Genomic DNA, 26704 nt, shown 5'->3' with positions numbered 1-26704 from the left:
ATAAGGAGATCTCAGGGTTGTAATGGTGGGGAATTTTAACTTTCCATCATTGACTCGGACTGTCATAGTGTTAAGGACTGGGATGGAGAGGCATTTATTAAGTCTGTACAAGAAAATTATTAATTTTTTTATTCATTATGTGGATGAACCTACTAGAGAAGGAGCAAAACTTGAACTCCCCTTGGGAAATAAGCAGAGCATGTCACTTAGGTGTCATTGGGGGTCCACTTTGGGGTCAATGATCATAATTCTGTTAGTTTTAAAATAGTTATGGAAAAGGATAGACCTGATCTAAAAGTTAAAAGTAAGGCCAATTTTAATGGTATTAGGCAAGAACTTTCAAACGCTGCTTGGGAGAGGTTATTCACAGGTTGGAAAGTTGAAGGCCTTCAAAAATGAGATAACAAGAGTCCAAAGGCAGCATGTTCCTATTATTGTGAAGGGCAAGTCTAATAGGTGGAGGGATTAATGGATGACGAGAGAAATTGAGGCCTTGATCAAGAAAAAGGAGATGTAAAGCAGAGGTAGATGGCTGGGATCAAGTGACTCCCTCAAGAAGTATAACGGCAGTAAGAGCATTCGCAAGAGGGAAATTGTGTGTGTGTGTGTGTGGGTGTGTGTGTGTGTGTGGGGGGGGGGGGGGGGGGGAATGGTCATAAAGGGGACACGAGATAGCTTTGGAAGATAAGGTTAAGGAGAATCCAAAGACATTCCACAAATACATTAAGGATAAAGGAGTAATTAGGGAGAGACAGGACCCCATAAAGATCATCAAGGCCATCTTCGTGTGGAACCATAGGAGATAAGTGAGATGCTAGACGAGAACTGTGCCACGATATGGAAGCTAAAGAACTTGGTGAAATAAACAGTGATATCTTGAAAAGTATCCATATTACAGTAGTAGTAGTGCTGGTTGTCTTAAAGTGCATATAGGTGGATAAATCCCTATGATTTGATCAGGTGCATCAGGGAAGCCAGGGGAGTGATTGTTGAGCACCTTGCTGAGTTACATTTAATCATAATAGCCACAAGTGAAGTGCTGGAAGATTGACAGTGGCTAATGTGATGCCATTATTTAAGAACGGTGGTAAGGAAAAGAAACAGAACTATAGACCGGTGAGCCTGATGCCAGTGGTGTCAAAGTTATTGGACAGGATTCTGAAGGACAAGATTTACATGCATTTGGAAAGGCAAGGACTGATTAGGAATAGTCAACATGGCTTTCTGGCTGGAAAATTGTGTCTCAATAACTTGATTGAGTTTTTTGAAGTGATAAAAGACTGAAGAAGGCAGGGCAGTGGATGTTTGCCATATGGACTTAGCAAGGCATTCGACAAGATTCTGCATAGTAGACTGGTTAGCAAGGTTAGAACACACGAGTTAAGGGAGAGCTAGCCATTTTGATACAAAATTGGTTTGAAGATAAGAGACAGAGAGTGATGGTGGAGGGTTGTTTATCGGACTGGAAACCTGTGTCCAGCAGTGTTTCGCAAGGGCCGGTGCTGGGTCTACTGTTTTTGGTCATTTACATAAATGATTTGGATGTGAATATAGGAGGAATGGTTAGTAAGTCTGCAGATGACACCAAAATTGGGGATGTGAAGAAGGTTATCTCAGAATACAATGGGACCTTCATCAGATGGGCTGAGGAGTAGCAAATGGAATTTAGTTTTGTTAAATGCGAGGTGTGCACTTTGGTAAGGCCAATCAGGAAATGACTTAATGGAAAGGTGTTGCTGAACAAATGACCTAGGGGTGTAGGTTCATATTTCCTTGAAGTTGGAGTCTCAAGTTGACAGGATAGTGAAGGCAGCATTTGGTACACTCGCCTTTATTGGTCAGTGCATTGAGTATAGCAGTTGGGATATCATGTTGCAGCAGGACATTAGTTTGGAACATGGGCAGTTCTTATGTAACGTGATTGTTGCGTTCTTGTGCAACCCCACATTATAGAAAAATTGTGCTTTAGAGACAGCATTTAAAGCACTGGCAAAGTAATTGCATTACAGCCCAACAAATGTCTTAAATGTTTGTGCTTTAGAAACAGTGTCCCCAATTTGTCAATCGCATTACAGTGAACCAGTGTTAATGAACCACACATTATAGCAATGACCTGTTCTGCGTTTACTTCTGACCCCCTGCTACAGGAAAGATACTGTTAAACTTGAAAGGATGCTGCTGGGATTGGAGAGTTTGAGCATACAAGGAGAGGGTGAATGGGCTGGGGCTTTTTTCCCTGGAGCATCAGAGGCTGAGGGGTGACCTTATAGAGGTTCATAAAATCATGAGGGGCATGGACAGATTGAGTAGACAGGGTCCTTTTCTCCAGGTAAGGGAGTCCAAAACTAGTTTAAGGTGAGAGAGGAAAAGACTTAAAAGGGAACAAAGGAGTAACTTTTTCACACAGAGGGCGGTGCATGTATTGAATGAGTTGCCAGAGGAAGTACAGGAGGCTGATAACTTTTAAATGTTATAATTGTATCTGGATGAATACATGAATAAGGAGGGTTTGGTGGGATATGGACCAAATTCTGGCAAATGGGACTGAATTTTGGATAACTGATAAGTATGGACAAGTTGGACTAAAGGGTCTGGTTACATGCTGTACAACTCCAATATTCTGTCTGTAGTTATGGATGACTTTAATCCGCACACAAGTTGGGCAAATCAAATTAGTAACAATACTGGCAAGGAGGAATTCTTGGAATGTACATGGGATGACCTTCTGGATACTTACATTGAGGAACCAACAAGAGAACTGGCCATTGTAGGCTAGGTATTGTGTAATCAGAAAAGAATGCTTTGCAATTTGGTTGTGTGAGGCCCCTTGGGAATGAGTGATCATAATATGATGAATTTCTCATCAAGACGGAGAGCGACAGTTGATTCTGAGACGAAGGTCTTAAATTTGAAGAGAGGAGTTTATGATGGTATGAGGTATAGGTTAGCTATGGTATATTTAAAAGGGATGACAGTAAAGGCAATGGCAAATATTCAAAGAGCACATGGGTGAACTACAATGATTGGGAGAAAGTGAGGACTGCAAATGCTGGAGTTCAGAATCAAGAGTGTGTGGTGCTGGAAAAGCACAGTAGGTCATGCAGCATCTGAGGAGCAGGAGAATCAACGTTTCAGGCAGGAGCCCTTCATCAAGAATGAAACTGGGAGCCTCAGGGGTGGAGAGATAAATGGAAGGGGGATGGGGCTAGGGAAAAGTTAGCTGAAAGTGCAATAGGTGGATGGAAGTGGGGATGAAGGTGATAGGTGGGAAGGAGGATTGACAGCTGGGACAGATCATGGGGACGGTGCTGAGCTGGAAGGTTGGAACTGGCGTAAGATGGGGGGAGGGGAAATAAGGAGACTGGTGAAGTCCACATTGATGCCTTGTAATTGAAGGGTCCCGAGGCGGCAGATGAGCCGTTCTTCCTCCTGGCATTGGGTGGTGAGGAAGCAGTGATGGAGGAGGCAGAGTAGGAGGGGGAATTGAAATGTTCGGCCACGGGGCAGTGGGGTTGATTGGTGCGGGTGTCCCGGTGATGTTCCCTGAAGCACTCTGCCAGAAGGCATCCAGTCTTCCCAACATAAAGGAGACTGCATCGGGAGCAACGGATACAATAAATGGCATGGGTGGAAGTGCAGGTGAAACTCTGTGGAAGGCTCCTTTGGGACCTTGGATGGAGGTGAGGGATGAGGTGTGGGCGCAGGCTTTGCAATTCCTGCAGTGACGAGGAGGGTGCCAGGATGGGAGGGTGGGTTGTAGGGGGGCGTGGACCTGACCAGGTAGTCACGGAGAGAACGGTCTTTGAGGAAAGCGGATGGGGTGGGGTGGGACACATATCCCTTCCCTGGTGGTGGGGTCTATTTGTAGGTGGCGGAAATGCCGGTGGATGATGCGGTTTACGCGGAGGTTGGTGGGGTGAGGTTCTGTCCTTGTTGCAATTGGAGGGGTGGGGTTCGAGGATGGAGGTGTGGGATGTGGATGAGATGCATTGGATGGCATCTTCAACCATGTGGGAGGGGAAATTTCAGTCTTTAAAGAAGGAGGCCATCTGGTGTGTTCTGTGGTGGAACTGGTTCTTCTGGGAGCAGATGCGACGGAAGCGGGGGGATTGGGAATACAGGATAGCATTTTTGCAGGAGGTAGGGTGGGAGGAGGTGTAATCCAGGTAGCTGTGGGAATCGGTGGGTTTGTAAAAAATTTCAAATATAGTTTTGCACGAGCTATCTTCCATATAGCAACTGTTGCAGAGGCAATAAAATCTTGGTAGATGACCACTAATGCAATCGCTATATGGAAGGTAGCTCATGCAACACTATATTTGAGAAGGCAGGCAGAGAGAAAACTAGGAAATTATAGAATGTCGTAATTGTAACAAAGTCAGCTAAGATGACCCTCCTTAATTGGACCAGGTTAACAGCCCCAAGAGAGCCCTTGTTGGCAGATATAAACAGGAGTATCAGAGGGTCTGTTCACTCTGAGGAAGCCAGGCTAGTGCTAACTACTATGCATGTGTAAATAAAGGATAATGTGTGGACGGGATACCAACCTTTCTGGAGTTATTTCATAGACTAGTCAGTCTGGCATCAGTCGTGGGGAAATGCTAGTGCTGATTATAAAAGAATTAATAGCTGAGCATTTGGAAAACAGTGGTAGGGCTGTCTAGAATCAGCATGGATTTATGAAAGGGAAATCAAGCTTGGGAAATCTACTGGAAAACTTTGATGATGTAACCATTAGAGTTGATGAGGAGCCGCCAGTGGTTTATTTGAACTTACAGAAGGCTTTCAAGAAAGTCCTATTTAAGAGATTAGCATGTAAAACTGAAGAGTATGGAACTGAAAGTAATGTATTGAGTCTAGTTCGCAGACACGAAACAAAGAAAGAATAAATGGGTCTTTTTCCAAATAGCAAGCCATTCCTAGTGGGTTATTACGGAGGTCAGTGCTAGGATCCCAGATATTCACAACATGAATTAATTGTTTAGATGACAGAACGAAATGTAATATCTCCAAATTTGCAAATGACAGCTGGGTGGGAGGGTGAGTTGTGAAGAAGATGTAGAGATGTTTCAGTGCGATTTGGACAAAGCCACGTGAATGGGCAAATGCTTGGCAGATGCAGTATAATATGGATAAATGTTAAGTTATCCACTTTGGTGGTAAAAACAGGAAGGCAGATTATTATCTGAAAGGCTATAAATTGAGACAGTTTCTTTATACACAGCCTCTGAAGGTAAACGTGCAAGTGGTAAAAGGGGCAAATGGTACATTGGTCTTTGTAGTGAAAGGATTCAAGTACAGAATGTCTTTCTGCAATTATTCAGAGCCTTGGGAGGAGACCACACCTGGAATAGTGTATGCTGTTTTGGACTCCTTATTTGAGGAAAAATGTACTTGCAAGAAAGGGAGTACAGTACAGATTGAATCGATGAAAATTATTTTTGCTGGAGTTAGGAAGAATTAGAGGAGATTTCATAGAAATCTAGAAACTTCTAGCAGGACTAAAGAGGATAGATGCAGCAAGGATGTTCCCGAGGGCAGGAGTCCAGAACCAGGAGTCACAGTCTAAGGATACAGGGTGAACCATTTAAGACCAAGATGAGGAGAAATTTCTTCAGCCAGTGAATGGTCAGCTTGTGGAACTCATCATCACAGAAAGCAGTTGAGGCCAAAATATTGCATGATTTCAAAAAGGAATTGGATGTAAAGGGATCAAAGGAATAGTGCGAAAAGTATGAACAGGCTGAGTTGGATGATCAGCCACGATCATAATGAATAGCGGAGCAGACTCGAAGGACCAAATCATGTACTCCTGCTCCTATTTTCTATGTTTCGATGTTAATCATCCACAAGTCAAAGGTTCACAAGTCACTGCCCCATACTATCAAGATCCACAATGATCCACTTGGACAATGTGGAACAATAGCTATACCTTGACAGTCTGCACCCAGTGAAGGCACACTTTAATAATGAAATTAATCATTGTAACTCCAATACACTAGTGCAGCCAATGGCTTTGTGAGAAATAGAGTGCTTGATCAGAACGATCTCAAACCCAACACCAAGCTTATGGTCTACAGGCAGCAGTGTTACCAGTCCTCCTGTATGCATTAGAGATAGGTAACTTCCACTGAGGTAACTTACTTACAGTGTGGAAACAGGCCCTTCAGCCCAACAAGTCCACACTGACCCGCTGAAGCGCAACCCACCTAGACCTATTCCCCTACATTTGCCCCTTCACCTAACTACGGGCAACTTAGCATGATCAATTCACCTAACCTGCACATTTTTGGACTATAGGAGGAAACCGGAGCACCCGGAGGAAACCCACACAGACACAGGGAGAATGTGCAAACTCCACACAGTCAGTCGCCTGAGGTGGGAATTGAACCCGGGTCTCTGGCGCTGTGAGACAGCAGTGCTAACCACTGTGCCACCATGTCGCCCATGTACAGCGGACACTTCAAACTACTTCAGAAAACTAACCAGTGATGCCTCCATAAAATCCTGCAAATCCAATGGCAGGAAAGGCACTGTGGTATCAGTGTTTTCTCAGGTCATATATCTCTAACACAAAGGCACTAGTTATGATCAACTGGTTGCATTTTCCACATGTCATCACAACTTTCGAAACTAGGTCTCTATTCTGAGCTTTGTCATGGCAATGGTTATCAAGATGGCAATGAAACATTTCAGAAACTTCCTCAAAGCCTACTGGAAAAAATATCCCTCTCTGCGATAATTGCCGACAGTTTGAAGAACTTCAGCTCAGGGTTAATGATGTCCAAACTTCAGACACTGAAATGCACTGGGGAGGCAGAAAGTTGCTCAATGCTTTATTCCAAAAGGCAATCACGTTTGCTCGTAGCCAGAGGAGGGAGATATGATTGTGAGTAAGGTAGATGTAGAGATCCAGAAGATAGCGTTGCAAGAGCCTTAACCTTTGCATTTGTCAAATACATTTGAGGATGAGACGTATGGATAAAAACAGTGACTGCAGGGATGACGAGTAAACTGATCACACCACTATATTATATGCAGCAATTCAAGTGAGGGGAGTAAGAATTATGTTCTAATAGTAAGAAGCAGTGTGGATATGGAGACAAGATTAAGGTAACCTCCTCAGGGCTGCAGAGGGACGGGCTGCAGGAGAGGAAGGATCCAGTTGCAGGAATACAAATGATATACAGGCAGTCCCCAGGTTTCAAATGGGTTCCATTTTGGAGTCCATTCGCAAGTTGATTAATACACAAGTTGGAACACAATGCAGAATAATATGAAGGAGCTGTTCGTAAGTACAGGAAATGCTTCAATGTTGGATCTTTAAAATTCTTATGAAATCATGTACGTAAGTATGAGCATTCATGAGTTAGACATATATATTGGGGACACTGTAGGTAAGACTAAGAAAGACGTTATATGAAGGGAGTATGAGCAACTAGTAAATTAAACAGTAGAGCAATAAAGATAATAACCTTTTGGCATGGATCTTCGCATGAGCAAACAAGCCAACCTATTAGCAGAGATGATCTACAGCTATCTAATCGGTGACTGATCTAACAACTTTTGTTGCACAAGTTTTGCCTTAATACTTCAAGGAGGACACTAACATTTGTTCAACAGTCCTACCACTGAATCTGGAGAATGCAGCAGCGGCATTGATAAAATTCTTTGAGTGCTTTCGTGTTCCTGACACAAAGTCCAAGACTCAATGCTGATAGCAATTCTTCTGTATACCAGGACTGTTGATGACTTGTAGAGATTTATTTTTCAACTTTGTTATCAAATACTTGTAGAGATATTTTGTGGAAGATTGAACTAATACAACCAATCTAGAATTGGATTCCCTTATCGTTGGTGGATCTTTGAGAGAGGTGGGTTGACAAGATACAAGAATTGCACAGCAATTTGAAGAGATTCTCAATCAACACATAATAAATTGAACATTTCACTGACCAGCTGTGGGCTATACAAGTTTCTTCTATAAACTATTGATGAAATCCAAAAATGGCTTGCAATTTTGGTGCAGCATGGGCAACAGCAATGCAGTCATCCACAAAACAATATTCAAAACACACAGGAGTGCTGGGAAACTGTGCCAACAAAGGTCCCAGAATTTCTGACAAAAATTCATGCAGATTAATCAAAGAGAAACTGGCCCCATTAACAGAATGCTCATTCAATCACATACTGGCTTCTTCCACTGCTTGTTGGTCAAAGGCTCAACAGTGGGGGAAGAAAAAAGTGAGATTGAACAATCAATAGGCATTTATGAAAGTAAGCAAAGACAGTGAGGAAGTCACTGGGAAATAAACCCTGGTTGAGGCAGTGATTGAGGGTAGCTTTAGTCAAGCTCTTGATCAGGGGCTATCTTTAATCAAAAGCAGGAGCCTAAAGTTCTGATGAAGGCTCACTGAACTGGAAATGCAAACTCTGCTTTTCTCTCTCTACAGATGTTGCTTGCGAAGTTTTTTCAGTACTTCAGATGATTGCAAGATGGCTCTGAGAAGGGAAGAAGACCGCATCAGGGTTATGGGCAAGGAGGAGTCTATAAGGATGCTGTTGAGAGGAGTTGTAAGAGGATTATTGGGATTTGGAGAAAGAGGTTGCAAGTGGTGGGTGGGGCGGGGAGAAGAGAGAGAGAGAATAGTTTTAATCTGTCAACAAACCAATACTTGGCCAATTGGAATCCAAGAAAACTTTAAATCTCTCAGGTATTGAATTCCTTACAAATTAATGTGCAATGTCTTGTTTAATGCGCCTAAGTTCAGGAGCACAGACAGCTGGAAAGAATGTGGTGGATCCTATGCTAATGAAATCTTAGTCAACAGCTCTAGTTAAATTTGAAATTGAGACTTTAGATGCAGTAATAAGGGTAATTGTCAAATTAAATGTTCCAATTTTGCACAAATTTAATGGAAATGCATTAACTGTCACCTCACCATCTGTGGTAGATGTATTTAGGGTGATGACTTGTTTATGTAGAAAAATGTTAATTATTCTAAAAAAACTACCTTTTGTTCTTAACTTATGCCTGCTGTCTTGTACCAATTTAAATATTGCTGTATCTGAGAAATTAATGCTTTTTCCCCCATGTAGGGGAAAGGAGAGGTAGAACATAGAACAATACAGCGCAGTACAGGCCCTTCAGTTCTTGCTGTGCCGACCAGAGAAACCAATCAAAAACCCATCTATCCTACACTATTCCATTATCATCCATATGTTTATCAAATGACCATTTAAGTACCCTTAAAGTTGGCGTTCCATGCCCTTACTATTCTCTGAGTAAAGAGCCTACCTTTGACATCTGTCCTATATCTATCACCCCTCAATTTAAAACCACGTCCCCTTGTGTTAGCCAGCACCATCCAAGGAAAAAGGCTCTCACTGTCCACCATATCTAATTCTCTGATCATCTTATATGTCTCTATTAAGTCACCTCTGAACCCTCTCTCTTACAAAAACAGCCTCAAGACCCTCAGCCTTTCCTCATAAGACCTTCCCTCCTTACCAGGCAATATCCTGGTAAATCTCTGCACCATTTCCAAAGTTTCCACATGCTTCCATAATGCAGTAACCTGAGCTGTCCACAATACTCCCAGTGTGGCCGCACCAGGGTTTTGTACAGCTGCAACATGACCTCATGGCTCTGGAATTCAATCCCTCCAGCAATAAAAGCTAATACACCATATGCCTTCTTAATAACCCTATCAACCTGGATAGCAATTTTCAGGGATCCACGCACATGGCCACCGAGATCTCTCTGCTCATCCACACTACTAAGAATCTTACCATTAGCCCAGTATCCTCTATTCCTGTTACTCCTTCCAAAGTGAATCACCTCACACTTTCCCACATTAAACTTAATTTTCCACCTCTCAGCCCAGCTCCGCAACATCCTTCCGCACTGTCCACAACTCCACTGACTTTTGGGTCATCCGCAAATTTACTAACCCATCCTTCTACGCCCTCATCCAGGTCACTTACAAAAATGAGAAACAGCAGTGGCCCCAAAAGAGACCCCTATGGTACACCACTAGTAACTGAACTCCAGGATGAACGTTTCCCATCAACCACCCCCCCTGTCTTCTTTCACCTAGCCGATTTCTGATGTAAACTGATAAAGCACCATCAATCCCATGCCTCTGTATTTTCTGCTATAGTCTATTGTGGGAAACCTTATCAAATGCTTTCCATATAAAAGTTACAAATCACACAACACCAGGTTATAGTCCAAGAGGTCTAATTGGAAGCACTAGCTTTCAGAGTGCCACTCCTTCATCAGGTGGCGAAGGAGTGTTTCCAATTAAACCTGTTGGACTATAACCTGATGTTGTGTGATTTGTAACTTTGTACGCCCCAGTCTAACACCGGCTTCTCCAAATCATGCTTTCCATATATACCACATCAACCACCTGTTTGGTCACTTTACTCTCATCCACCTGTTTGGTCACTTTCTCAAAGAACTCAATAATGTTTGTGAGACACGATTTATCCTTCACAAAACCGTTGACTATCCCTAAACAAATTATTCCTTTTGGATGATTATAAATCCTCTCTGTTATAATCCTTTCCAACACTTTACCCACAACTGAAGTAAGGCTCACTGGTCTATAATTACTAGGGCTGTCTCTACAACCCTTCTTGAACAAGGGGACATTTGCTATCCTCCAGTCTTCTGGCACTATTGCTGTAGACAATGAAGACATAAAGATCAAAGTCAAAGGTTCTGCAATCTCCTCCCTAGCTTTACATAGAATCCTGGGATAAATCCCATCCTGCCCATGGGATTTATCTGTTTCATACTTTCCAAAATTGCCAACACTTCCTCCTTATGAACCTTCCTCCTTATGAACCTCAATCCCGTCTAATCTAATATCCTGTACCTCAGTATTCTCCTCAACAACACTGTCTTTTTCCTGTGTGAATACTGATGCAAAATATTCATTCAGCATCTCTCCTGTCTCCTCAGACTCCACGCACACCTTCCCACTACTGTCCTTGACTGGTTTAAGGATATTGATGAATTCTTCCAGTCTTATTTCTGCGAGAGTCCAAATATCTCATTTATCAATACAAGTAAGGAAGATACTGTTACTATGTGACTGCATTGCATAATAAGTCAGTTAGTGAGAATGAAAAAGTAGCTCCTCATAACCAAAAGCAGATGAACAAAGAGGAGTCAGTTCAGCCTTCTTACCCAGAAGCATGAGAATTTGGTATATCCATTTTGGAAACATAATACATATATAATACCTTGGGAAACCTCATCTGAGGACTGGTAACAACAGGTTGTAAGTTCGCTTGATGAGCTGGTAGGTTTGTTCTCAGATGCTTTGTCACTATGCTAGGTAACATCATCAGTGAGCCTCCATTGAAGAGCTGGTGGTCTGTCCAGCTTTGTATTTGTATGTCTTGGTCTCTTAAAGTGGATGATATTATTTCCCTTAAGGTTGATAAATGGGGTCCAAATTGACTTGTTTAGTGATGGAGTTCCAGTTTGAATGCCAGGCCTCTGGGAATTCCAGTGGGTGTCTTTATTTAGCCTGTCTGCGGATGGATGTGTTGTCCCAGTCAAAGTGGTGTTCTTCTTCGTCTGTGATACTAGTGATAGCTAGCCATGTCTTTTTGGGGTTAGTTGGTGTTCGTGTATCCTGGTGGCTAGTTTCCTGCCTGACTGTCCGATGTAGTGTTTGTTGCAGACCTTGCAGGGACAATACATCCATCCTAGGACAGGCTAAACAGAAATATGCACAGGAATTCCTAGAAGTCTGTCATTCAAACTGGAACTCCATCACTATTTGGACCCCATTTGGGTGGGCGGCACGGTGGCTAGCACTGCTGCCTCACAGCGCTAGAGACCCGGGTTCAATTCCCGACTCAGGCGACTGACTGTGTGGAGTTTGCACGTTCTCCCCGTGTCTGCGTGGGTTTCCTCCGGGTGCTCCGGTTTCCTCCCACAGTCCAAAGATGTGCAGGTCAGGTGAATTGGCTATGCTAAATTGCCCGTAGCGTTAGGTAAGGGGTAAATGTAGGGGTATGGGTGGGTTGCGCTTCGGCGGGTCGGTGTGGACTTGTTGGGCCGAAGGGCCTGTTTCCACACTGTAAGTAATCTAGTCTAGTCTAGTCTAATTTACCAACCTCTAATATGACCCACCTTAAGAGACTAAGTCACATAAATAGAAAGCGGGACAGAACACCAGCACTTCAATGAAGGCTCACTGATTATGTTACCTAGCATGGTGACGTAACATCTGAGAACAAACGTACCAGCTCAGCAAGCAAACTTACAACCTGAACTTCAACCTGAGCTACAAATCTTCGCAAAAATCATACTGGTCAAAATTGTGGTTATATCCACATTATATACTAGAAAATCAAATAAGTGCTAAATCTACTCTTATTCACAACACTTAATTTTAGTTAAGTTAAAGATTAATAGTAATAAGCAACATTAAACTTACTATAATTTGATCTGAAAATATAGGGTACATAAATATTCATATTTGAGGAAGGCCATAAGCAGCTATCGTGACCGCCGAAACAACTTGACCCAGGGTGTTCACGGTAATCTCCACCAATAACGTTCTCTGAGGCACTGGTATTTACTATAAAGAAAGAAAATGAAAGAGGTTCAAGTGAAAGTTCTGTTTGAAATCACTGTTGCATTTTTGTATTTGCACACTGCAGTGCTTACATTTAATTATACTTATTACATAAGATATTTTGTAAAAAACTTGGAATGAATTCAGAATTATTTCACTTCCTGTCCATACCCACCCTTCAGGATATTATATGTTTCACTCAGTGAACCCCTGTGGATACAAGCCTAGCCTGTCCAATCTTTTAAGGCAACTCACACATTCCAGGTATTAACTTAGTCAACCTTTGAGAAACTGCATCCAACACATTTACCTCCTTCTTTCAATATGGCACTATTACCATGCGACTCTTTGCGAGCTCACTTCAACAGATCTAATTCTAACATTTCTTATAACTTTTCTACACTTCTAAACTTAAATTCTAAATCTGTAAAAATTACTGATAATATTCCCGCAGCGACCTGACCGCAACTATGACTTGGAACGATAAGTACTGCCCAGAGGGCAGTGGAAGCCCAGTCTCTGGATTCATTTAAGAAAGAGTTGGATAGAGCTCTCAAAGATAGTGGAATCAAGGGTTATGGAGATAAGGCAGGAAGAGGATACTGATTAGGAATAATCAGCCATGATCATATTGAATGGCGGTGCAGGCTCGAAGGGCTGAATGGCCTACTCCTGCACCTATTGTCTCTTGTACTTGACCGGCAGCAACACGACTTCAAGGATGCCCAGCCCAACCAGAACTCACTCACATACAGAAAAAAGTCCCACTTCATCAGCACCTGGTACTGCCCAAAAACGAAAATTTTACCACCAAGACCTGTTAGCAAAGAGACCAGACCAGCCCAGACCTGATCTGATCTATAATCTCGTAGCATCCCACCCCTGGAGTAGTCCAGCCCAACTGGACCCGACACACTGCTGCAACAGAAGACTCGCTCCACCAACTCCAACGAATGACCAGATGCAGGAATAGGGCAAACGTTCTGGCCTGAAGGTGAGGTTGAAACAATATAGTTTCAACACCCCCTCCCCCTGCATACTCCTAGGCTATCAAAAACAAAATGGGTAAACTCAGATCTTGAGTTTAGATTAGAGTGGTACTGGAAAAGCACAGCAGGTCAGGCAGCATCCGAGGAGCAGGAAAATCGATGATTCGGGCATAGAGGCAGGGTGCCTGCAGGGTAGAGAGATAAATGAGAGGGGGGTTGGGGTGGGGAGAAAGTAGCAAAGAGTACAATGGGTGAATGGGGGTGGGGCTGAAGGTGATAGGTCAGAGAGGAGGGTGGAGTAGATAGGTGGAATAACTGAGAGACTGTTGTGTGCTGTGTTTCACAGAGATTTGGCTCACCCCTGCCACTCCTGACTGCATCCTACAAGCTGACAGGTTCTCCATACACCACATGGACCACATGACATCCTCAGGCAAGAAAAAGGTGGTGGGGTATGCTTCCTGATCAACACTTCCTCGTGCTCAGACGTAGTGATCCGGGCAAGCCATTGCTTCACAGACACAGATCGTAATGCACCTGGACAGTATGTTTTCAGTTATCATCATTCCAAGGAACTTGATGCTCTCTACCCTTTCAATCTCAGTCCTGTTGATGTAGATTTCAGCAACATACTGTCCGTAATATCTACCATGTGAATACACCTCCACCATCCTGACAGCTGTACACATACCACCCATGCGGATGTGGGGAATACAGCAGTCAGGATTTACACCATCACAAACACTCTAGAGCCAAAATTCTCCAAGGCTTTATTCATTGTGGCTGGTGACTTCAATCAAGCCAACCTCAAGAAGGTGCTAAGTACCACTAAAATATCTCCTGCCCCACCAGAGAACTGAACATCCTGGACCACTGCTACACAGCCATCAAATATGTCTACCTCTCCATCCTCTGCCCACACTTCAGAAAATCAGATTACAGCACCGTGTTCAGCTTCTGTTTGTAAGCTGGGAAGAGGAAGCGGGTGGAGCCTTCATAAAAGGAAGTACAATGCTGGTGTGAGGCTGTGGATGACCATCTCTGGGACTGCTTGGAATTAGTGGACTGGACTATGTTCAAATACTTGGTAGAAAACCCACACGGGTATGGCACCACCATCATGGACTTCATTAGCAAAAGTGTGGAGGACTGTGTACCAAAGTTCACCAATTATAAACCTTGGGTGAACCTGGAAATCCATTCCTTACTGAAGGCCAGACATGCAGCATTCAAGTCAGACATCCCAGATCTAACCTTCGCAAAGAAATCAGGGATGCCAAGAGGTAGTACCTGACCAGGTTAGAGGTCCACATGTACCAAACAGACTCCCACTGCTTATGGCAAGGCCTAAACAACATTACAGGTTACTAAATGAAGCAGAGCTACACAGTAGACAAAGACACATCCCTCCCTGACACGCTCATTGCTTTCTGTGCTCAGTTTTAGCAGAATGGCAGTGGCACAGTGACGCCTATCCCGACGGCCCTGCACACAGCTGCTCCCACTGCTGCAGACGTCAGATTGGTCTTCCCGGAAGCCAGCCTCGATCCCCTGCAATTTGCCTATTGGTGTAACAGGTCCACAGTGGATACCATATCCCTAATCCTACATTCATCCCTGGAGCATCAGGACAACAGGACACCTACATTAGACTTCTGCTCATTGGCTATAGCTCTGACTTCAAAATCTTACTGCAGCTTTCCTCAGCTTTCTCACCCATAGAACGCAATTGAGGTAGAAGACAGGTAACTTCACCACATCCTCAATAACACTCAACACCCCCCGCCCCCAAGGATGTGTCCTCAGCCATCTACTGTACTTCCTGTACACCCACAACTAAATTGTCAAATTTCAAACGAATGCTATCTATAAGTTCACTGACAAAACCATCATAGTAGGACGGATGTCTAACAACAAGTCAAAATACAGCTGGGAGATAGAAGTGGTGCAATGATAACTATCTCTCTCTCAATGTTGGCAAAATTAAAGAATTGATCATTAACTTTAGTAAGAAAGGAGGAGAACACACCCCCATCTACATCAACAGGACTGAGATTAGATTAGATTAGATTTTAGATTAGATTAGATTACATTACAGTGTGGAAACAGGCCCTTCGGCCCAACAAGTCCACACCGACCCGCCGAAGCGAAACCCACCCATACCCCTACATTTACCCATTACCTAACACTACGGGCAATTTAGCATGGCCAATTCACCTGACCCTGCACATCTTTTGGACTGTGGGAGGAAACCGGAGCACCCGGAGGAAACCCACGCAGACACGGGGAGAACGTGCAAACTCCACACAGTCAGTCGCCTGAGGCGGGAATTGAACCCGGGTCTCAGGCGCTGTGAGGCAGCAGTGCTAACCACTGTGCCACCGTGCCGCCCACAAAAAATTGAAAGGGTAGACAGCATCAAGTTCCTTGGAATGATGATAACCGACCTGTTCTAGTCTCCCCATATAGATGAAATGGCCAACACCACTTCTTCCTCAGACAGCTCAGGAAATTTTTCATGGTCATAAGGACCCTCACCAACTCCTACAGATGCACAGCTGAAAACATACTGTCAGGTGCATAACAATCTGGTATGGCAACTTCTCTGCCCAGCTTCACAGGAAACTACAAAGGGTGATGTGCAGAGCCCAAGCCATCATGGGAGCCAACCTTCCATCTTGGATTCCATTTACATGGCTCGCTGCTGCGGAAAGACTGCCTACATTAAAGGTCCTTCACACCCTGGTCAGGATCTCCCACAATCTCTTCCATTAGACTGAAGATATAGGAGCCTGAACACACCCATCAGTAGTTTCAGGGACAGCTTCTTCCTAACCATTATTAGACTACTGAATGGACACTCTAGCCTCAAATAATGTTGATCTTGCTAACACTGATCTCTTATGTATACCCTGTCAAATGTTACCTGTATGCCTCTGTCTAAACATTGTGTTCTGTACATCCATGCAAACTATGATCTGCCTGTACTGCTCATAAACCAAGTTTTTCACTGTCCGGGTCATTCTGTTATAATGTGAGTTTTGTCAACACAAATTCACTGTGATGAATTGGGGTCGCAGTTTCTACAGCGCAAACTTTTAAAACTTTTATGTTGGTTGAAACACGATTATATCGTCAACACTAAGTCCTGTTTCTAAAGCATGATTGTTCCATAATACGGGGAAGCACAAGAAAACAACCATTGCATTACAGAAGTACTTTGATACAATTGACAATAAGTAAATCAATCAATAAATTTGAAAACTAATACTGTACACAGTACTCCAGATATAGTGTCATCAGTACCCTGAAATACTGAAGCATAGCCTCCTTTCCTTTTGTATTTGGACCTCATGATAAATAATTCTATCAATTTTTCTAATGTCTTACTGTGCTTGCATACTAACTTGCTATTCGTGCATTCAGACACCCAGATCGCTCTGCATCTCTGAGCTCGATAATCACCTACCATTTAGAACAATATGCTTTATTTTTGCTCTTCTTTCCAAAACAGACAAGTTCAAACTTTCCCATATTATAATCCATTTGCCAGCTTGTGTTACTTTCTCAAAGAAATGTAATAAATTGGTTAAACAGGATTTCTCTTTCAGAAATTAATGGCAAAGTTGAAATTTTAAAAATGCTCTATTCAATTGCCTTTAAAATAATAGCTTTTTAATATTCTCCTTAAGAAATTATTAATTTTGATTCCTAACTTGTCTCAGGGAAGATATTAGAAGTAATCTGCTTTCTGTCTCACCCCTTCTTTAATAAAGGAGTATATTTACTATTTTCCAAACAAAAGCTTCAACCTCTCCGCAGTTTTTGATGTCATGGACTACAATATCCTGATCAAATGCTTTGTCTCCATCATCCACTTGGGACTGTACTTAACTGAAAGCTTTTGGGAGTGCCACTTGTAGTCAGATTATCACTGCAAGGTGAACCTTCTTAATCTCCCATGAATAAACTCAGGTTTCCTTCAAGCATCGACCTTTGCCGTCTTCTGTTTCTTACTATCATGCTGCCCCTTGCCAGCATCACGAAAATTCATCAGATTTCACATGTACACTACCATACCAGCACCTTGAAATTGTCAGAGTACAGGATGAGAAGAAATTTCCTCCAGCTAAATATCAGGGAGGCCAAAAACTTTGTTTCCTTGCCTCTGTTGACTGTCAGAGGAGGCAGTGATTTGTTTTACACTGACTGGATCTCTTGGTCACATAGCCATAGCATCATTAACCATCTACTGCTACCTACCTCTGGTCCTGCCTCAGCATATCTCTTTCACCTCTAGACTTAGCTATTCTAATGTTGTCTTTGTAGCCTCCTATCTTCAACCCTCCATAAATTCATCCAGAAGTCTGCTGCCAGAATCCTAAACTTTCCATATCTTGCACATGCAGTACTTTGGTTCAATTTTGACATTCTTATCCTGCGCTACTTACATCACATTATACCGAGCTACCATTTACTGAGTTACTCAAGTATCTTATGCTCCAATGAGAAATATTTCCTTCTGATAAGATGGTTCAATTCATATGGTGATGATTTTTGACAACTGCTGTGTTGCAGCCTTCCAGAGACTGATAAAATTCAGTCCTTTATCTTTCTAACTTCCTCCAGCGCTACAAGCATCAAGGTATATATGCTTCTTTAACACGCTGCCATTGATAGCAATGCCTTCAGCTGCTGACCATGTAAGATTTTGTATTCCTTCCTTGAACACCTTCCTTTTTTGTGCCCCTTTTCCCCACACCACCTGGTCTAATATCCTTTCATAGGACTGTATTGCTATGATTACCAGGTGACCACTACAATTCAAAAACAAAATTCAAACTTCTAGTTAACAGCTGAATGGATAACAAGATTTCATAGTCTGAGACATTCACTGTAGCAAACACATGAAGGCACTGTTGCTTAATCACTGCTATTGTAGGCAATTTATATATTGAACTGTTAAACAGAATGTCTAGTATCAAACTAAGAAACCCTTAACACTATTTCCAATATTGTGCTTCAAGTATTCAAGCATTCACTTCCAATTATTTTCCTTTCCCAATCTGGAAACATTTTAAAAAAATGACAGTTTTTCTGAATACTTCGCCTTCTAGCTAAAGGCAAGTTTTCTAGACTCCTTTTAACTCCCATGAATACTAGCTTTCCAAATCAAATGTGAGCTCTACCTACATTCCTGCAGTGATTCTCGGAAACCTTCAGCTTCTGGCAGTTCTCTCTTTTTCTCCTGGAATGTGGCAGACTAACTTTGTCTGAAAGTCTTCAGGGACATCTTAAAAATTCTTTCATGCTTGTACTCCAACTATGCAGTATTGTAAAACAGATGGTCCTTGTAGCCATCTTACATTCTGAACATTTTGTGGGGAGATAGTGATGCAATAATAACATAAGTAGACTATTCATCCAGAGAACGAGGCTAATTCTCAAGAGTTCAAATCCCACCATGGTGATTAACAAATCTGGAACATAAAATTTCTGATGATCAAAACACCTGGGGGGTTTGCTGTCTTCAGAAGTTTTAATACCACCTTCAATTTACTAACAGACTCTTCAGTCCAACTAGTCTATGCTGACCATGTCCCAAACTAAACTAGTCTAATTTGTCTTTGTTTGGTCCATATCCCTCCAAATCAATGTTTGTACTTATCCAAATGTCTTTTTTTTTAGATATTTTTAATTGAAAATTTAACATTTTATAAGTTTATAAAAATAAAAAAAATCCCAAGTATAAACATTGATATACAATTAAATCTTAAATAAATAATAACCAAAATTTAACAAAAGAAAAATACCGAGGAAAAAAAACAAAACTCAACTACTAATCTAACCTACAACTAACCAGAGTGTATAATTAAGTCTCTTACATTATTCAAATAATAGAAAAACAAAACGACGGATAACACAGAAATTGGGTAGTGAGATACATGCTCGGAATGTGTTAACATCAAATGTAACAAAACCTGTATTCGTGTGGGATTCCTCTCCCAAGGGGCCCCGGACCAGCCAGGTTCGCTATCTCAATTAAATAAAAGCCCTCGTTAGGATGGCCGAAATATCTGTATTTACATAATTCAAGAAGGGCTGCCATATTTTATGGAATAATGCAGTCTTTTGGTGCACCATATTTGTAAGGAAGTCAAGGGGAATAATTCCATAATTAATCTGTGCCAATTTGAGAGTCTAGGGGGGCCCTCAGCCACCTAGTTTACCAAAATATGTTTCCTTGCACAGAAAGAGAGAATAGAAAATAATCTCTTCCCGGGCATATCCAGGGAGGGTAAGTTCGAAAAGCCCAAAAGGAGAGATACAGGGTCCACTCTAATTTCTGTTCCTAAGATTTCTGTCAGAGCACTTGCTACTTTAGCCCAATATCTACGGATCTTACAACAGGCCCGTAGGCAATGTACAAGAGTGCCCATCTCTATTTTACATTTGGGACACATTGGAGATGCTCCTGCCTTAAATTTTGCCAATCGGTCTGGTGCTATATGGGCCCTATGAAGTACCTTCAGCTGAATAGCCTGAGTTCTGTTGCAGATGGTGATTCTTCTGGCGTTTACCCAAATGTCATTCCACGTTTCTATAGAGATTTCTCGTCCCAAATCCTGATCCCATGTTTTAAGCAGATTGTCCATATCTCCCGATACTTCATCATGTAGTAAATGAAAAATAGTGCTGACGGAAGATACCCCCGTTGGCTGTAGCACTCTACATTCTCTATCTGATTTATAAAGACTATCTAATAACGTAGTCTTCTTCTGTATGTAATCTCGAATTTGGAAGTATCGAAAGAGGTCTCCATTAGGTAATCCGAATTTCTGACGCAGCTGTTCAAAAGACATCAGGACCCCTTCTTTAAATAGGTCCCCTAGACATGAGATACCCCTGGATCTCCAGAGTTTGAAAGTGGCATCTGTAAGCCCCAGTTGAAATCCCCATACTCCCACTATTGGAGCATAGGGGAATGTTTTATGTGAGTTGCCCTCATTTTGCCACATTATATTCCAAGCTTTAATTGTGTTTAGTATTATAGGGTTTTTACAGTGATCCGTAATGGTTTTCCTCTTGTCTGAAATAAAAGGTTAATAAGTGGGCATTTTGCTTGAGAAGCCTCAATGTCCAGCCAGATTGATTGCGGGTCAGACAAGACCCAATCAGCTATGTAATTTAATAGGGAACTTAACTGATATTTCCTAAAATCTGGGAAGTCCAATCCTCCCCTTGCCTGTGGAAGCTGTAGCTTCTTCAGCTTAATGAGGGGCCGTCTATGATTCCAGATAAAGGAACCCAACCAGCCATATAGTTTGGGGAGTGCCAGCCTCAGCAGCATCACCGGAAGCATTCTCATAGGGGGCAGGACATTCATTTTAATTAGTACTATTCTACCTAGCCAGGAAATTGGAAGGTTTCCCCATCGCTGGAGGTCCTGCCTTACCCTCTCCAGTAAATGCACAAAGTTAGCCTTGTATAACTGACCAAATACTGGGGTAATAAAAATGCCTAAATATAAGAAACCCTCCAGGGACCACCGAAAGGGAAAGTAGGATCTGTCCACTAAGTGGGATATACTAGCAAGGCCACCCATTGGCATAGCCTCAGATTTTGAAAAATTAATTTTATAGCCTGAGAATGCACTAAATGTATTAATAACTTGGATTAAGTGAGGCATGGACATCAGAGGATTACTGAGGAATAGGAGAACATCATCTGAATAGAGGGCAATTTTATCTTTACCTGTACCAATCCTCAGGGCCGTTATATTAGGATCAGCTCGTATAGCTTCTGCTAGTGGCTCAATTATTTGCGTAAATAGCAATGGCGAGAGAGGACATCCCTGACGGCAGCCCCTATCCACACTGAAGCTATCCGAGCCTAATCCATTGGCAATCACAACTGCTTTGGGATCACTATACATTGTTGAGACCCATTTGGTAAACACCTTTCCAACGCCAAACCTTTCCAATGTGTAGAACAAATATGACCATTCAACCCTATCGAATGCCTTTTCCGCGTCTAATGAAACTACTACTCCTGGTATCTTTCCCTGATGGCAGGCTTGAATCACATCCAAAACTCTAACATTATTGGACATATTATTGGCCCTTAATAAACCCTGTCTGATCCTCCTTTATGATATGTGGCAATACCCTTTCTAGTCTCAATGCTAACGTTTTAGAGAGAATTTTAAAATCTACATTTAGCAAGGATATTGGTCTGTATGACGCGCAATCTTCTGGGTCCTTTCCTTTTAAGGATAAGAGAGATATTTGCATTTTTCAGCGAAGGCGGGAGACAGCCCTGACTGTATGAGTAGTTATACATGTCCATAAGTGGACCAGCCAATATTCCTGTAAATTCTTTACAGAATTCAGCTTGAAAGCCATCTGGGCCAGGCGCGTTACCGCTCTGAAGTTGCCTGATTGCGTCAAGTATTTCTTGGACTGTTAGGGGAGCATTCAAGACCGATACCTGTTCCGGAGTTAGGTCCGGAAAGGTCAGGTTTTTAAAAAATGATTGCATCCTCCTAGTCCTGTCTTCACAATCCTGTGATTTATATAAATCAGAATAAAATTTTCTAATGATTGCGTTAATCTTTTTATAATCATGAGTCAGAATACCCGTACTTTCCTTGATAGACGTGATAGCATTTCTTGCAAAGAAAAAGAAGGCCCCTCAAACTAAGTATCCACCCAGATTATCACCAAATTCATATAACCTTTGTTTTGCAAATAATATTTCCCTCTTCGCTGTTTGGGTAAACGTGGTATTTAGAGCTGTCCTAAGGGCGGTAATCCTTTGTAATTTGATAATAGAAGGTCTGTCAGCGTATGCTGTTTCAGCCGCTTTTAAATGAGCTTCGAGCAGACACTATTGTTCTCCTTTTAATTTTTTCTGGGTTGCTGAGTATGAGATGATCAAACCTCGCGCGAAAGCTTTGATGGTCTCCCACATCACTGATGGGTTGCTAGCCGTATCTAAATTAATTTCTAAAAAAGGTTTAAATTCTTGAGAGAAGTACCTTACAAATTTACTATCTCTCATCAGGAAGGGGTCCTTACACCAATGCCGGGGGGATGTCTCATTGTTCCTCACCTTGATTTCCATTTAACCAGCGACGTGATGGGAAATTGCTATACTGCCTATTTTACAGGATGATATGGAATTTTTAAAAATCGAGGGGGGCAAACAACATATCGATTCTGGTGTGACATTTATGTGGATTGGAGTAAAAGGAAAAATCTCTGCCCTGTGGATGAAAACATCTCCATACATCTACTAGTCCTAATTCTTTGTTCAGATCCACCAATTGTCTAGATCTGGGAGATACTCCTGCAGTACTCTTGGGAATCCTATCTATTTCCGGATCCATAATACAATTATAGGGGAAGACTTTAATTGTATGACGAGCACTGAGAGCCATCAATTTTGAGAAGGCTTCTGTTATAAATTTAAAAGGATGTGCTGGGGGGGCAATACAAATTTAAAATCCCATATTCCTCTCCATTGATAAGGGCTTTAATCAGAATATATCGTCCAGATTCGTCTTTTATCTGATTTAGGATTTTGAAAGGGAAATTCTTCCAAATAAGAATAACTTCCCTGCTTTTTAAGCTAAAAGAAGCAAAAATGGCCTGATCAAATCCACCCTGTCGTAATTTCAAGTGTTCTTTATCCAATAAGTGTGTCTCCTGTAGGAGAGCTATATCAACCCTTTCTTTCTTGAGGTTTGATAATATTTTCTTCCTTTTGACTGGTGAATTACTCCCCTTGACATTCCAGGTGCACCACTTAGCCGACTGATCAACCATAATTGTCCGGGCAAATCCAAGACCCCTCGGGAGGGGAAACCCTATTCAGAACATCCCGAGCATAGAGCATATAAAGTTCACAAAAATAAAGGCTCTCTAATACACTCACAACAGTATAATAAAAAACTAATTCTAAGTTAAAAAAAAACACTTATTTAAATGGAGATTTTTCCCCCTTGTTCCCAGGGGGTATCACTTCCTTTCCAAAGGTCCATCTTATCCTCTCCCAACCAATGTCCCACCCTTGACCCAGGCGCTCAATAGGATGAAGAAAATTCAAATATACTACAGAGCTAGAGTTAACAGTGAGTACCCTACCCCCCCACCCACACCTGGATATATTTGGTAATGTTAATACCATGTATAAACATATATAACTATAAATTTACAACCTCAACAAGTAATAATTAAATATAATAATACAAAATAACAAGAGAAAACAACCCCGCTCCTAGAGATAGAGGTAAAATAGGATAAGGTAACCACCTCCCCCCACCAACATTAACTAGACCCCCCCGGCCTATATATATATATAGAATAATTTAAAAAAAACGGGGGGGGGGGGGGGGGGAGAGAAAATCATTCAGTAGAGAACAAATAAATAAATCCCTCTCCCCACCCCCCAAGATAATATTAAACAGTAAGGTAAAAAGAAAAGGGATTAATATATTAAAAAAAAAGGGAGGGGAGGATGTAAACCGGAGTGGGGGGGAAAGCAAACCAACATCAATTATCTCTTACAATTTATCTAAGAGAGTCCAAAAATTCCTTGGCCTTTTCCGGCGATCCAAAGTTATACATGGATCCTTCATGGTTAAAGTGCAGTGTTGCTGGGTAGCACAAGGAGTACTGAATATTTAAGTCCCTTAAACACTTCTTCGCCTCATCGAACGGCTTCCTCTTTCGGACCAGAGCTGGGGAAAAGTCCTGGAATAACATGATCTTGGATCCTTTATAGATCATGGCTTGGGGATCTTTTCCAAGATTTCTGGAGGCTTCTAAAAGTATGTGCCTCTCCTTGTAGCTCTGCAGCCGGAACAGGACCGGGCGGGGGCACTGGTTCGAGCCAGGCCCGCGTATTGCAACCCGATAGGCCCATTCCACCCTTACCTGGCCTGATCCAGCCTCCAGATTTAAAAGCTGTGGAAGCCACTGCTCGAGGAACGCTGTAAGCTGGCCTTCCTCTTCCTGTTCGGGCAGGCCCAGCAAACAAATATTTTTTTGACGACCTCGATTCTCGATTTCCTTAATGTCTCGGTCATGCTTTTGCAGCGCGGCTGAGAGTGAGTCCCATCGGCTTCGGGATTCTTCAATAAAAGTGTCGATCTTCGCATCCAGTTTGGAGATGATTTCCACAAGGCTCGCCACCGCAGATAAGTCCCCCGGGGCAGCTGCGGACGCCTCTGCTGCAGCTGGAGAGGGTGGGGGAGGGGTTCCTACTTGCTGAGAGCTGCGGGCTCCTTTCCCTTTAGTCATGTTTACTGGAGATTAAATTGTTTAAATTCAATACTAAACAACTAATTGTATTAAGTAAAAACTATTTTAAATGATTTGGTGAGTGTGGTGGGGGTGGGTGACCCACTTTGCCCAAATCTTGGGAGGAGCACTGTAGACTCAGACTTGCTGGGTCGCCGCCATCTTGGATCCCCCCCAAATGTCTTTTAAATGTTGTAACTGTACCTGCATCCACCAATTCCTCTGGCAGTTCATTCCAAACACAAACCACCCTCTGTATAAAAACACTGCCCCTTGTGTCCTTTTCAAATCTTTCTCCTCTCACCTTAAAAATATGCCCCCTAGTTTTGAACTCCCCCACCCTAGGGAAAATACGCTTGCTATTCAACTTATTCTATGTCCCTTATAATTTCATAAATCTCAACCTCCTATGCTCCTGTGAAAAAAGACCCAGCATAACTTTATAACTCAAACCCTCCATTTCCAGAAGCATTCTGGAAATTCTTTTCTGAACCCTAACTAATTTAATAATATATTTCCTATAGTATGGTGATAAGATCTGTATACAGTATTCCAGAAGAATTCCCATCAACATCCTGCACAACCTCAACATGATATCCCAACTCCTATTCTCAACTGCCTGAGCAATTAGCATGCTAAACGCCTTCTCAATCACACTGTCTGTACGCGACGCTGATTTCAAAGAATTACAGACATGAGCCCCTAGGTTACTCTGTTCTACAACTTCACCCAAGGCCCTACCATTAAATGTATATTTACTGCCCTTGTTTGTTTCTTACCTCGCAGTTATCCAAATTTAACTCCATCTGCCACTTTACAATCCACTGAGCCAACTGATTAAGATTTCTTTGTAATCCCAGATAACCTCCTTCACCGTTCACTACACCACCAGTTTTGATGTCATCTACAAATTTACCATGTCTACTAAATTCTCATGTAAACAATTTCTCTCAATGACAAACAGAACTGAATCCAGTACTGATCCCTGTGGAAAACTGCTGGTCACAGGCCGCCATTTCAAAAACAACCCTCTGTCTCCCATACTGTCAAGTCAATTTTGCTGGCAAGCTCTCCCTGAATCCCATGTGATCTAACTTTACTCATTAGTCTATGTGGAACCTTGTGAAAGGTTTTACTAAAGTCCATGTAAACAACGTCTACCACTTTTGCCCTCATCAAACATTTTGGTTACCTCCCCAAAAATCTCAAACAAGTTTGAGACACCCAATTTGCCTCGTACAAAGCCATACCAACAAGCCTTAATCAGTCCTTACCTCTCCAAATGTATGTAAATCCTATCTTTCAGAATCACCAACAACTAACCCACCATAGATATCAGACTCACAGGTCTCTAGTTCCCAGGCTTCCTTAAAAAAAAGTCATAACATTTGCCACTTTCCTGTCCTCTGGCACCTTGCCCTTGATAATAGATGATACAAATATACTTTAAATTAAGAACACAGTCACAAAACATAATAGTGTTTTGTCACCATGCAAAAAGTGCCAAATATGTGCTTGTGATAATGATTTTCAATTATATCTGCATTCAAAGCATTTACAGCTTACAGAATTTATGAATATTGGATCTTATCATATTGAGTACTAAATGTGGGTTGGGTCCGATGCGTGAAACAAGGAATAAATATGCTTAGAAGCACTGAGCAAGGTAGGATACTTCAGGAGTACTTTGTATCAGTGTTTACGAAGAAGCAAGATGCTGACAACTATTGGCTGAAGAATACATTATAGATGAACACATATAGTGAAAATTAATGGCCAGACTGTACTGAAAATGATGGCTATG

General features: G+C 42.1%; 1 protein-coding gene across 7 annotated transcripts in view; it reads right to left on the bottom strand.

Annotated features, from left to right (window-relative positions):
- The window catches only part of LOC122558116 (embryonic protein UVS.2-like), a 193217-nt gene that overhangs the window by 120104 nt on the left and 46409 nt on the right, over positions 1 to 26704 (bottom strand). For 4 of the 7 annotated variants that reach the window (XM_087996790.1, XM_087996793.1, XM_087996789.1 and 1 more), the window contains one exon: positions 12465 to 12608. The exons of 1 other annotated variant lie outside the window; for it this stretch is intronic. In XM_087996790.1, the coding sequence (XP_087852916.1) occupies positions 12465 to 12608 (144 nt within the window). 2 more of the 7 variants (XM_087996792.1, XM_087996794.1) reach the window with 2 other exon arrangements.

This window comes from Chiloscyllium plagiosum, unplaced genomic scaffold (assembly GCF_037043375.1).
Source record: "Chiloscyllium plagiosum isolate Xiang-an unplaced genomic scaffold, Cpla_swu_hap1 HiC_scaffold_18, whole genome shotgun sequence".
NCBI lineage: Eukaryota > Metazoa > Chordata > Chondrichthyes > Orectolobiformes > Hemiscylliidae > Chiloscyllium > Chiloscyllium plagiosum.
Note: the sequence above shows the minus strand (reverse complement) of the source record. Positions and strands in the feature narration are given on the sequence as shown.